This window comes from Peromyscus leucopus, chromosome 13, assembly GCF_004664715.2.
Source record: "Peromyscus leucopus breed LL Stock chromosome 13, UCI_PerLeu_2.1, whole genome shotgun sequence".
Taxonomy (NCBI): Eukaryota; Metazoa; Chordata; class Mammalia; order Rodentia; family Cricetidae; genus Peromyscus; species Peromyscus leucopus.
The window spans coordinates 47,531,974-47,545,332 of NC_051074.1; the positions used below are offsets into that span (position 1 = coordinate 47,531,974).

At 43.8% G+C, this 13,359-nt stretch overlaps 1 protein-coding gene across 2 annotated transcripts in view; it reads right to left on the minus strand.

Moving 5' to 3' along the window:
* Nucleotides 1-3,619: 3,619 nt before the first annotated feature.
* Nucleotides 3,620-13,359, minus strand: part of Ccnyl1 (cyclin Y like 1) — a 36,097-nt gene continuing 26,357 nt past the window's right edge. For both annotated transcript variants that reach the window (XM_028886700.2, XM_028886699.2), the window contains 3 exons: nucleotides 10,067-10,233; nucleotides 6,760-6,922; nucleotides 3,620-5,025 (listed from right to left, as the gene is read on the minus strand). In XM_028886700.2, the coding sequence (XP_028742533.1) occupies nucleotides 4,909-5,025; nucleotides 6,760-6,922; nucleotides 10,067-10,233 (447 nt within the window). In that variant the 3' untranslated portion in view covers nucleotides 3,620-4,908. The remainder of the gene's footprint in view (nucleotides 5,026-6,759; nucleotides 6,923-10,066; nucleotides 10,234-13,359) is intronic.

Sequence of the window (13,359 nt, forward strand, 5' to 3'; positions counted from 1 at the left end):
TCCCTTCTAAAAGAATGTTAACTTTCCACTGGAGTCAGGGTTCCTCTTCGATACCACTTCACATCCCTTCCTGCACCCCGAAGATCGCCAACCACAAGGTGAGACTGCTGACGTTTATTTCACAGTAAGTACACGTCCCCTTTCTGGCACACCCACCTACAATGGTGGAGTGAAAAGAGCCCAAGAATCCAAGGCTACTCTTAGATACCAGGGGAAACAGCCCTGTTCTATCCACCGTGGCATTGGCGGGCACGGTGCCGAGCCTCCAGCCAGGTTAAAGTGGCTGGCAGTTAGACTGGAGGTGATCTTATGCTGGACTTGTTGACCCACACTAGGTACACAGTTTACATAGAAACTAGCACTTTACCTTGGGATAGTTCTCTGCGGAGTGCTTTCTTTCCAAATAGTGCTATCTTGAGAATGCAGCTTGTGGGTGAAGGACCAGGCAGGCAAACCAGTTGTTTTAAACCTGGCTGGAGGATAGACTGGGTTATGAAAGGTTTTAGCTAGCCTGCATAGCTTAGCTTATGAAAACAGTCTAACCTGATACCTGTGTTGTAATACCGACTGACTGGCGTCTTTGAACCAAGGGATACTGTGTTTAGGGATAGAAGAAACTAAACCAAGCTGAGCTGTGATAAAACCAAAGTTCTGTAATTGAATAAAAAACAACAACACCAGGAAATGTGAAAGGGTGGGCTGGGTTGGAAACTGATCCAGTCAAAGAAATCTAACGATAAACACAGGGAATTACTAAGCAGCAGCCACTTTTCAGCCTGCAAGAATGGTAGTTCACTGGGATCAAACCTGCATTCAGACCTATCTTTTTTGTATAATGCAAAAAAAAAAAAACAAAAGGCAATTATCATCACAGCAGATCTAATTAACGCCATAGACAAATAGGCTATAGCTTCATCATGGGATCAGAACACTGTTCAATCTCAGACCTCATCTTTTCACACGATCGTGTTTTAATTTTCGGGCAGAAGCTAGAAGATGCTAATAGCACTCAAGCTCTAAGGCCAGCCTCATTTGACAGAATGTCCTAATCAGTGACCTTTAGGCCATCCATGACACAATGAACTCTACATTCTAGTGTCAAAGCAAGAAACCAATTCTTTACTCGTGGTGCCAACGTCTAAAACATCAGATTCTGTAAACAATCATGCTAAACTTAACTCAAACAGTAGCATCTCATAGAAGAGCCAATTCTTAAAAAAAAAAACGTTGCACAGTGCGTCTGAGTCGGAGCATGCAGATCTCGCTGGAGTAAGAGGCCATTGTGCTTACTATCCAGGTTTCTGGGATGCAGAACCTCCACATGAGCACAGGTGCTTAAGACCATCCTCTCTGAGCAAAAAAAAATACAAATCTGACCATGTAATAGTTTGAAATTAATAGTTCTCGTTGATGCCTATTAACTATCCACAATGACAAATCTCACATTCATATGTCAAGCACCAAGGGAGCCATTCTCAGTCTACACGGTCCCACTTCTAGCCAAAGCACAGATTACATGTTCACAGGATCAACCTGTCAGCTATTCCTGTCTAAGCTACATAGTAGCATCCTACTCAGACAGAGAATCAATAGTCCCTTGCCAACACGGCTCTATGGTTAAGTCACCATGATCATGAATTTGATTACCCCGCACAGTGAGCGTTTTAAGAACCACAGTAAAAGATTGCTATTATGTTGAATCGAACCCGACCCTGATATTTGTTAATCCAGCAATGCGTTCTTAGATGACATATCTCCTCGACTCGAGAAGAATCCTAGGACAACACTTGTGATTTTTTCCAATTGCTCTAATACATGTCTAAAGACTATGCTATCAGATTCATTACTGTACATACATTCTTGTCAAGGCAGAAAAAGCCAGATTCTCAGCTTACTCGTCAATTCTAAAGCATCAACATGTCAACAATCATTGTCTTGAACTTGAACTCACACAGTCAGCATTTCTACATAGAAGATGCAAAGTCTGGTATTAACTGCAACACGTCTTGTGCCGAGTCTAGGACCGTGTATATTTATTTACAGAAGCAAGGTCTGAAAGGTGTTGGGCACTCGTAACATCCTGGTCTTCTACATGAGAGATACAAGGTTCGCTCCTCTGCCCGCCTTCTCGACTCCAGCGCATCACGATCCCATACCCGCTAGCGCCACCATCTTGACATCACACGTCCCATGCCTGCCCACCACCACTGATGGCTCACTCCTCTTATCTGATCCTTATCATGAATGGTTTCCCCCTCCCTTCACACTAGTTCCCAGTATTTGCACATATGTGCCAACACGCACCCAAAGGACATTTGACGCATTCTACCGCTGAACTTAATTACAACGATCTGACCCTCTCAAACAATCTTGAATCAGATAACAATACGTTTAAGCAAATTAAACATTAATCACTGCCGCAGGCCATGTAGCCCCACTACTTTAATCAACCATTGCTTACATCCAGGGAACTCACTCAGGAGCAGAAAGTGGAGGGCTGAGGAGTCTTGAGTCTCAGTATTCTCCCACGATCCCTGATTAATCCCTGTGCGCATAGACATTCACTCCCTATACAGCGTTACAGTATTTTAGTCACCCATGCCTGCAATTCAGCTAAGCAAAGTCAATATCCTTGACAGGAACTTGATTCTATCGCTTGAACGATCATGACTTCAAAACTGAAAAATAAAAGTAAATTATAATGCGCAGCGATGAGTCACGATTTAGATAACAGCTTTTCATCAACTCACTTTCTTCTTAAAATTTGCGTACTAGTCATCGCACTTTTTGGAAACTGCACTTGAACCAGCAGAAGACCAGTTCAATACTTTCGCAATCTGCTTCTAATACATTGCAGTGTACGGTGACACCATTTGCAGCCTTCTGTCAACAGAGAGATACACGCAAGCACTTAGACGTTGCTAGCAGACTTGCCCACATGTCTTGTTTAACATATGAAACTCCTCAGCGTTAACCCAGTTGCATGTTGAAAATATGCAGCAGATCGCACCAGTATCCTTGAAATTACACCAAATCCTTTCTATTATTACCTAGGATTAATCAGCTGTTTTACATTCCTAATCATATCTCCGCACTGCCTCTTTGCGTGTATGCTAGACATATCCTTCTTCAGTATCTGCTGAAAAGATGAACCGCAGCCCTAGAGCCAGTAACTGCGCAGAGAAAGCTACAAAGTGTTTTAATGACTAGCAAAATGCTGTTTCGGACAGGATTCAAGCTCTGCAAGAATATACTGTAGGAACAGCAGCTTCTCATTCATAATATCGCTCCATAATCTAAGGCACATGTTTAAAGTGTACTATCCTTGGATGGCAGTTTCAAAACCGTAACCCAGCAATCAAATGCCTTTTTTCAAGCCATTCATCTGTACATTTTTTTTAAACTGTTCAATGTTAGAGTTAACAATTTCTCAATTGAATCTAACCTGGTAAAGCCCCCAAATACTTCAAGCTGACAGTGTGTTAACCATCTGTGCAAAGTATCTGTATGAGAGCTTCCATACTTGCAAACTGGCTCAAGCAGAACCCCAAGAAGTGCAGAACTTATCATCTAGAAAGTGTAAGTAATAACTTAATGAGCACTATACATTGTATAGCCGTCAACTTAATCCCCCAAATTGAAATATCAAGCTTTAGTTTAATTTTTTGGTTCACTGTTTGCAATCTTCAAGAGAAACAAAAAAATAATTAGAAGCTTAATTATTTCACACTGGTAAAATTAAAACTTTCAAATGACGTTTTTGTGAAGGCCTGTGGCTTTTCTACTTCTGCTGCAGTATCCCCAGAGAGCCCAGACACGGACCACTAAGTGTAAAGAAGCATCACTAATTTGGGGGACACCTTGTGTTTTTGCTTTTTGCTCATGATCACTAGACCACTATGTTGTTTGGCATTATGAAAATATCTTTTAATACACTTGTTTAACAATGAGAAAAACCATCAGAAAATGAGAAGCACCATTAATAGTTCACAGGAAATGCAGCGTGGACCCAACAGAAGTCGGCAACAACTGATACTTTCTCTTTATGGCTCCAAACAGACCAAAATGCCAGCAAGCAGTGCTTGCAGAGAATATGAATGGCGAGTGTCAGCCTGCAGCTTTTTGGTAATTTAAACTGATTGCCAATAATGACTAGCAGCTTGATGACACAGTAGGAGAGCTTTTAATACCCAACGATGCTACAACGTGCTCCTAGGTGGTTTCATGAGTGTTAAGTATCCCATGCTTGGGGCTGAGGAGTGTAGCTCAGTGGTCAAGTGCTCACCAAGCACATGCTAAGTCCTCAGTTTGATTCCCAGCACCACAAAAATGGGAAGGAGTCTCATGTTTTAATGGTAATACTGAATCAATTCTAAAAGCATATGCAGCAGTTGGAGGGGGTGGGTGGGGCAAGAAAAACCAAAGTTATATGGTTAGTGTCTTTAAAGTCTAAAAATCTGAGCCAGGCGTGGTAATCCCAGCACTTGGGAGGTAGAGGCAGGAAGATTCTGGAGTTCAAGGCCAGCCTCAGTCATATATTGAGTTTGAGGCCAGCCCAGGCTACATAAGACCCTGTCTCAAACGAAAGTCTAAAAATTGAAACAATTTAAAAACCTCACATATTTCACAGCCATTGGCCTACATGGTAAGCAATATCTGTGTGTGGTCAGAGCTTTGCTTTGGAGTGGTTTTTGTAACGGTTTACATTACAAAGGACAGAGAGTGGTTGTTTTGACAAGGTCCCATTCTTTCCTATGGAGTCAGCAGTCACTGTCCAGAGTCTCGTGAATTTGAGGTCTTTCCATTCGGGGAGTCCCACCTATGCTGGTCTCTGACCAGGAGAGGTGCTATTTCTCCAGTCTTTGTCAATGAGGAGTCCTTGGTGTTCCCACTCCTCATGTCTCTCTCTTAAGAAAGGATGGCGTTCGAGCGCTGAATACCAATGAAATTATCAGCGCTTAAGGATCTTCTCATAGCAGCTCTACACAAGTCTTTGTATTTGTCTTCACACAACCTTGAAATGGCCTAGGAAAAGCAATCAAACAACACAGAGGTTTAAAAAGAATGCAACCTAAAGGCAAACAAAACAAACAAACAAACAAAAGCAACACAAACTACCTCCATGGAGACTTACTGGTATACTGAGCCATCCTTTAGATTCTAAACAAATGCAGCCACTTGGGCTATCTGAGGATGAAGGTCTACAGTGCTACGCCTTGGGGATGCTACTTCCTGTTAGTTTCCTAATCTTTTCAGGGTCAGGACTCAATGCCTGCAAACTGGCAACTTAAGTTGCTTAAAAGCCTGGTTCCTCGGGCTGGAGACATGGTTCTGCAGGTAAAATGCTGGCTGTGCATGCATTAAGAACTGGAGACTGGATTCCTTGGCATGTGCCAGGTGTGGTGGCACAGGCCTGTAATCCCAGTGCTACCAAGTGGTAAAAGGAGTCTCAGTGACCATCCAACAACCTGATGAGCTCCAGGTTCAATGAGACACCCTACTGTAGAATATAAGTGGAGAGTGACTGAGGAAGACACCTATGTCAGCCTCTGGCCACCACACACATGCACATACCACACACATACCAACTGAGTTCTCAAAGATGGAGATGTTGTGACAGGCTTTTTTACATCAGTATCATGTTACTTGTATAATAACTGTTTCCTAAACATGAGCACACACCCGTGCCAAAACAATTAGTGTTTACTCAGTTCCAATGGTCTAACAAAAGTTGACCAGTGTTATAGTTGATGGTAGGAGTCTAATGACTATTTCACTAGCACATTAACAGTAGAAAAACATTCTAAATTATCAAGGTACTTAAGGAAATTCCATCCTAAAGTATGTGAATCACTGTGACAGTTACTAAAAATTTTAAGCCATAAATATTACTTTCTTTTTAAAGACTTATTTATTTATTATGTATACACGTTGTACCTGCATATAAGCCTGCAAACCAGGAGAGGGCACCAGATCTCGTTACAGATGATTGTGAGCCACCACGTGGTTGCTGGGAATTGAACTCAGGACCTCTGGAAGAGCAGCCGGTGCTCTTAACCTCTGAGCCCCCCTAAATATTACTTTGCCTTATTTAAGTTACCACTTTCAGTGTTTTAAAAACATTTATGTATATATGTGTATAGGGGAGGGCTACCCACGGATGTCTGAAGGTGCTTGATCCCCTACAGCTGGAGTTATAGACAGTTGAGAGACACTAGGTGTCACCACTGGTATTTGAACTTGGATCCACTCTCAAGCCTCTGAACCACCTCCCTGGTGCCTGTTACCACTTTTATGAAAACACTATGTAGTTCCTGTATCTAGTATGAGAAATACACTTGCATTTTGCATCCTAAACATAGGTCTCTCAGTTTAGCCACTAATGCTAATAAACTCATGGTATCTAACTGACAATTTGTCAACCGAGTGAAGTGCAGCAGAGTTGTGATATATAAGTAGGAATAATTAAGAATATAATTTCAAGAACTTATCTACATATGATTATGTGGGAATGCAAAGCTTCAATAGGGAAACTATTATAACTACATTTCATTTGGTTAAAAAGACTGAATTGTGATCACAGGAGGCAGTATCTACCTCTCTATATAATGTAGATACTTATAGAAACACAAAAGGACCAGGAAATATGATGCCAGAGAGATAATAACCTCTCCACTGTGCTAATTTAAAAGCTTTTCATTGTCTTCACAGATGTTGGCCGGGTCTGCAGCAAACCCCACTTAGTGAATGCAGCCTTACCTCTAGGTTCTGCGCTCTTTCTTTGCTGAGAGGAGCAAACAGAAAATTCAGGTTGTTGTCATCTGCTAAGGAGCGAAGGTCAAAGTAGTATTTGGCATAAACACTGGCAGGAACGTTAATATTAAACTGGAGCAGCTCCAAGAAATGCCTTTCCATCTCATTCCTGGGGAGGAGGAACACAGCAAAACCCACACAGGACAATTTTAGTCAACTGGGCTATCTTCACAACTATCATTCAGAGTTTCTAGAATAGCTCTAAATTCTGTTTTGGAACCCATGAAGGCTACCAGCTGGACTAACATCCTAATGCTCAATCAAACAAGGGCGAGCATCCGTGGTCCTCTCTGCATCCCAGCACTGCGTCTGGGCCGAGGGGAAAGGTTACGGCCCTCTCCTGCACTTGTGCTGCTGACTTGCAGGCTCATTCTTCAGAGTTCCATTAGTGCAGCTGTGCGGCCGTCCTCCACGCTCACTCGCAGGCCCGCTCTAGTGAGCAGATGAAAGGGGTGATGTATGCTGTTTATTAGCTCTGAAGAACTTGCAGACATTTCCCCAGGCTGATAACAGGAAGGGGCTTATTGAAGTAGAGACGCGCCAACAAAAGGAGTGGGCGCATCACCACGGCAACAAATGGATCCATCGAGAGCCGCGCTATTATCTCGGAGGGGGAAAACTCTTGAGCAACAAGGATTCATCTCAAATAAATAAATAAAAAAATAAATAAGCCACACTGGATGGGAAAGGAAATCCCTTCCCCTGGCCCCAGCACGAGGCTATGTCAAAGGGCACAATGCAAGTTTCTGCTCCCCTTAATATTACACTAAGGTGACAAACTGTCACTGTGACAGTCAGGTACTCATCGGAAACTCTGGAAAGCAGAGATCAAAGACAGATGTCTTGGCTACCCCAAACCCACTTGAGTACACTACACCTGGTGGAGCACTGTACCAAGAAATCGGTTCTTGTGCTGGAAATAAAGCCCCCAGGACACTCAGCATTTGCTGTCCCAGCCAGGACAGAATGTGCACACGGGGAGCTCAATACGGTGGGAAATGTGGACAAGGAGCCCCTCTGTGCTATGTGACCATACTGACCTTGCTGAACCCCCACAAAATTAGAGTAAACCTGACCAGTCATAATCCCTGCAGAAATTACAGAAAAATTATAAATACTTAAGCAAACACGACAGAGGCTTGTCTTAGAACATACTTACTTGGTTTCTTAGTTTTAAATTTTTAATATTTTCTTCACTGCCTCAAAAAGTGTTTGACATTCTATATAGAAAGTAGGTAAAATATGGTTTTCTCATCTGCTAAAATTAAAGCTAAGCAGTCTACTTCCAAAATTAATTTCCTGTTCATATGGCAATAAGCCTATAGAAATGTAAATCAGATAATGTTTTAATAATCAGGTAATCAAGACTTAATTTGCTACAGGAACAATTGTACTTCTCTGTCCCTTTTATATTTTCTCCGCTAATACATTTTAACTGTGTTGAAACACAGTCCTTCACGGGATTAACACGGCTATTAATAGAGGTTTAATCACTGAAGAAAAGCATTATGCCAACAGAATATGCACCTTCTGGGTTTTTGTTGTTGTTTTTTCACATGGCTGAATGCACACTATTTATCGGCACAGTACATTTTCTGAGCAGCAGCTGCCTAGTTAACTTATTCTTTTGAACAGAAATATGTCCTAACAAGACACATACATAGTGGAAAGTTTTAAGGGAAATCTGACAGATACTGATTTTTAACTTTTAATTTAGATGGAAAAATAATAAGGGCACTCCAAATCACCCACAGCAGGGGAAGGAGACAAAATGCATGTTAACCTGCCATGCTCTTCAGTTCTCCAGGACCATAAACACAAGGCGACTGTTGGGAACACGGCTCCTGGTGTTCCTCTGCTCAGAACAAAGGGGTGGCAAAGAGTACCAGACTGTCACCACTGCCCTGCAGTGGGGTCGTGTCCGGGAAACTCAAATACCTTTCTGCACCTTTTCTGATCTTACAACTAAACTAGAGCCCCTGGCAGCTGAGTTTAAGTATTAAATATTTTCAGCTGCCGTTTACAGTATATATGATTACACATTTTGTTTTTTCCAGGAGCCAGTTTGTACGATTGACAAAGTAATCAAAGTCACTCTGGCCTTGGTAACTTCCAAAAGTACATTATGTCCATCTGTTTCAAATTTTGTCATATCCTTTGGTCAGGTGGCTACCAGTGCCACAATCAAAGTGGTCACTTCCACCAGACACTCCAGTTGCTGCCAACAGTGGTCCCTTAGTCACTTCAGTTACGAACAGTGTGGTGGTTCTGAGGGACAGTCCTAACTACAGGAATGGGTAACTTCTATTACCCTCATTATGTATTGATCTTCCTATGATAATCAACATAACCAAGGGTTTCTTCGTCACCACGCTATCTTATGTGCTACCCACGGACATCTATCTCCACTGTCAAGTGGACGCTGTCAAGTCTGCAGGAAACCTCTGGTGCTCCTCTTGCAGAGGTCACAGGCCTGCTCTTCCCAGCCTGAGTACTGGACTGGAAGCCTTCGGTGTGTTCCAGCACCATGCTGGTGGCCATCACTGAGGCTGTGCTCTTGGCAGCTTGGGGCTGGCAGAGTAGGACAGGACAGTGCAGAGTGTGCCCTTTACCTGGTGAAGCAAGCCCCCGAGCTGCTTCTGGGACTGCCTGCCTGAGTGGAAGCCTGAGATTTCTAGCCCATCAGACCAATTTCTAAAAACAAACACTCCACATGGAGAGGAGGCAGGAACATCCTCTTTTTACTTTTGTACCTCATAGTTTCTGTTCTAGATGCTCAGATTTAAAAAAAAAAAAAAAAAAGGTGTAGGACCAACAGAAGTAAATACACAATCAAAGACTCAGGCTAAAGCTCAAACCTCGAAGAAGTTCAGAGGCTCTAAGACATGAACACTGGCAGACAGACACATTTCAAAAGCCAGGCATGTACCCCTTAAAAGGGGAGCAGAACTGGTGGATTTTAAAAAGCAGCAAAATATATACTGTGCTATGCTGTCCTTGCAAAGGACGCCAAAGCCACAAGAAAAATTTATCCAACACATTGTTATAAATACTACATCAACACCTACCAATTAATGACAGAAGATACGAACAGTTATACAGCTGGATAGAAAGAATGTAGGTTTATGTCTATTTCCATTGGCTGTTCAAAACAGTCTTTAAAAACACTCTTTAAATTTTATGTAAAGCTTATGGGAGCAAATTGGAGTACTAGACAAATGGTTAGGAAGTTCACCGAAACCTCAGAACTCACATGTCCTCGACTGTAATGTCCTTGAGAATCTGGCAGTAGTCCACATTCCACACGGCCTGATCATCCCAAACCTTGGAGGCAAGAAGGATGGCTCCCAACACAATTCTCTTCCAGTTGGTGGGACAAATGTCAATCTCAGCGTAAGTTAGAAGTCTCTCCAAGTAGACCTGCAAAAGTAGAGCGCTGGTCTTTGACTTGGTTTGGGTAAGCGCTGAGTATGAGTGACTCCTCTCTGTCTGACGGGAGCGCTACAGAGACCAGGGCAAGGGTCAGGCTGCTCTGCAAGGCCTGCCCCTCAGTGACGGGCGGGCGTCCTGAGGATGGCACAGTCTTCACACCTGCGGAGCAGCAGACAGGCCCAGCGTGGACTCAGGCTGTCAGGAAACATGTTATTTTACATGATTTTACAGACATGCCAGGAGCAAACGTCTAAAACCAAGTCACCCTGAGCACATTTACGTCTTCCAGTTCACAGTAACGAGGACAAGAGAGCCTCCCAGTGGCTACTGGGCAGACAGCACCACAAGCACAGTGCCTTTCTCAGGAAGCGCCTGCACCCAAGGGTGCTCCCTCACACTTCATCTTCCCCTCTCTATCGTCACTTCCAAGAAGCCGTTTTCTTTTATATAATCTGTAGTTCGCTTGGCTTTAGGGTGGAAACAGAGCTGCCAGTCTATCCCTGGACTCTTAAACCGGGCAGGGGGTTAGGGAGACACTCTCACGGATGACCTTAGACAAATCAAATGCCTTTGCTATAAGCAACTGGGTGAGGTTAGTTGAGTGAAGATTGTAAAGGAAGCTGGGAATTGTTACTTCAAAAGTCTCTCTTCAGAGAGATATCGGTTGTTCCTTGGTATCCAAGGGAGACTGGTTTTAGGATCAAGGATGCTTAAGACAGACAGACAGACAGACACAGACACAGACACACACATCTGGCAGTATTTGCATATAACATCTCCTTCCTTGCTTTGTGAGACAGGGTATCACTATGTAGCTCAGACGGGCCCTGAACTTGCGACCCTCCTGCTTCAGTCTCCCAAGTGCTACGATTACATGGATGGGTCACCATGCTCAGCCTCATATGCTTTAAGTCACCTCTAGATGAGTGAGGCCAACAGTACTGTTTGGAGGATGACAAGAAAAGCTCCCACCAAGTCTCTGTGATCTCCAGTTGACAGAGACTAGGTGCTGAGCTCTGACGTGGAAGGTACCTCTCAAATGGTATGTAAGTGCTTTCTATCAACATGAGAAGGGAAACAACTTGAACAGTCAGTCACTGTTTTCAGGCCCTTAGACTAATGCTGTCCACCAAATATCACACATTCATTCTCAGTGAGACTACACTCCCAGCCGCATCCTCGGCACTGCCAAGTATCCGAGGAGCGAGTCTCTCTCAGAGTCCCCGTTCTTCAGAGGCAGTCAGGGAGCCACGGAGCACTGCACACCTTGGTTGTCCTTTCCTGACAGTATGTTAGGTGCTGTCACTCAGGCTACCACATGTCCTCCTGTGTCAGTGGGGACAAGACGTTCTATGTGATGGCCAACCCCACACGACCGTGCACAGCACTCCTCCCAAAATGGCTTTTTTAAAAAAGACTTTCCCTCTGCCAGAGATTTAGTTCAATATGATTATTTAGACTGCTCTGACGTCACTTCTCACAACCCCAAGTGCTGCTTCTCAAGCTCACCAGATCATGCACATGCCAGCTCACCTCCAGCCCACTTCTTAGCGCACACGCGTTTGTTGTGCCTCTGGCTGCTATCACTATTCTCAAACAGCTCTTGCCAGGCTCATCAATCCTTCACTCACAACCAAGTATGTTTTTACTCCAACTCTCCAATGCCTAGTCATAGAAGCCCAAATTCTATGTTATCCCATTCTAATCTGCAAGCAATACCTGTTCTTGCTGTCTTCAATGGTAATCTGAAAACTTTCTATCCTGGGCCATTTTTCACTGCTTGCCTGTATGGTAGCCTAACACTCTGCTGGCCTCTATTCTGACCTCCAATTACAGTCTACTTCTCCAGTCAGGAAAGCCTCCTAAATTAAGATCATTTCCCCCTTGCTGAAGACTTACCAAAAGAAACTAGACAATGTGGAACCCATTTCCTTGTGGGACTGTCCCTGGCATCTCCTTTCCCTTAACTCCCTTAGTCCTCAACTCCTACCACACGGCACCCTGCTTTCCTTGAGCACATAGAATGTCCCTGCATCACATCCACTGCCTGAAATACCTACGCTCCTTGGCTTCCTCTTTGCAGTTAGACCATTGTTCCGATGCCACGTCTCTAAGGAGGTCTTCTGCTCCTCCAATCTAAAACAGAAAGCTCTCCGGTCACTTAGGAGCCCTTTACCATGTTCAGTTTCCATGGCATGTAACAACTATCTGAAATACCTGCAAAAATACCTGTGATCGTCTTCATTAGAATATACATGCGTAAGCCAAGACTTTGTCCCATCTGCTCTCTTCTCTGCCCCGGTTGTTACAACCATGGTGTAGCCCAGCTGTCCAGAGTGCATGCTTGTAGCCTCTTACAGCATTTGCCATGGTGGGAATGTTCTTCTTTCAACTTCTATTGCTCATTCCTGGAGTTCCTCCTTGCGTGCTCGGCCTCCTCCTCTATAGTCATTTCCCAAACACTGATGGTAGAGCTGTGAGGGCTGTCTTCTTTTATTGCATTTCAACAAACACTTTTAATTCTTTACCCCTGACTCAAATCCAGTCTGCAGTCCTGTATATTCAAAGGACCAGGCAAAGCCACTTTGTTCTTCCAGGAATGGTAGTTCCTTGTTTACATCCCAGTCTCCATCCTGCATTACCTGCCTCCACAGCAGAAGTGCCCACTGGGGACTCTACCCATGCACACAGCACCTAGCTCCTCTGCAGAGTCCAAGTGGATGCCGGAGGAGTAGTACTAATCTAAGGACTCTCTCCTCAAGGCCAGATACTTGACTTTTCACTGTGCATTTGCTACTGGGGCAGTAAAATCCCAACCACTTGAACAGCATCCATTACTCAAAATGATGGTCTCATCTACAGGCCTTCTGAATGGATGACAGAAAGGTAAGGACACACCTGTAGCTCAGCAAGTTCACAAAGCCTTTCTAAGAACTACTGGTCCTACAATCCCAGGCAGCTTCATAGGCAGACACAAGTAATCAGCAGAGGTGGAATGGCAGCCATCATCCAAGAACAAGAAAACTGGGCAGGGATCAATCACAACACACAGCAGAAGCATCTGGGGACACAGCCTGGCATGTACCTTAAACTGCACTGAACTGGTTTCCGTGA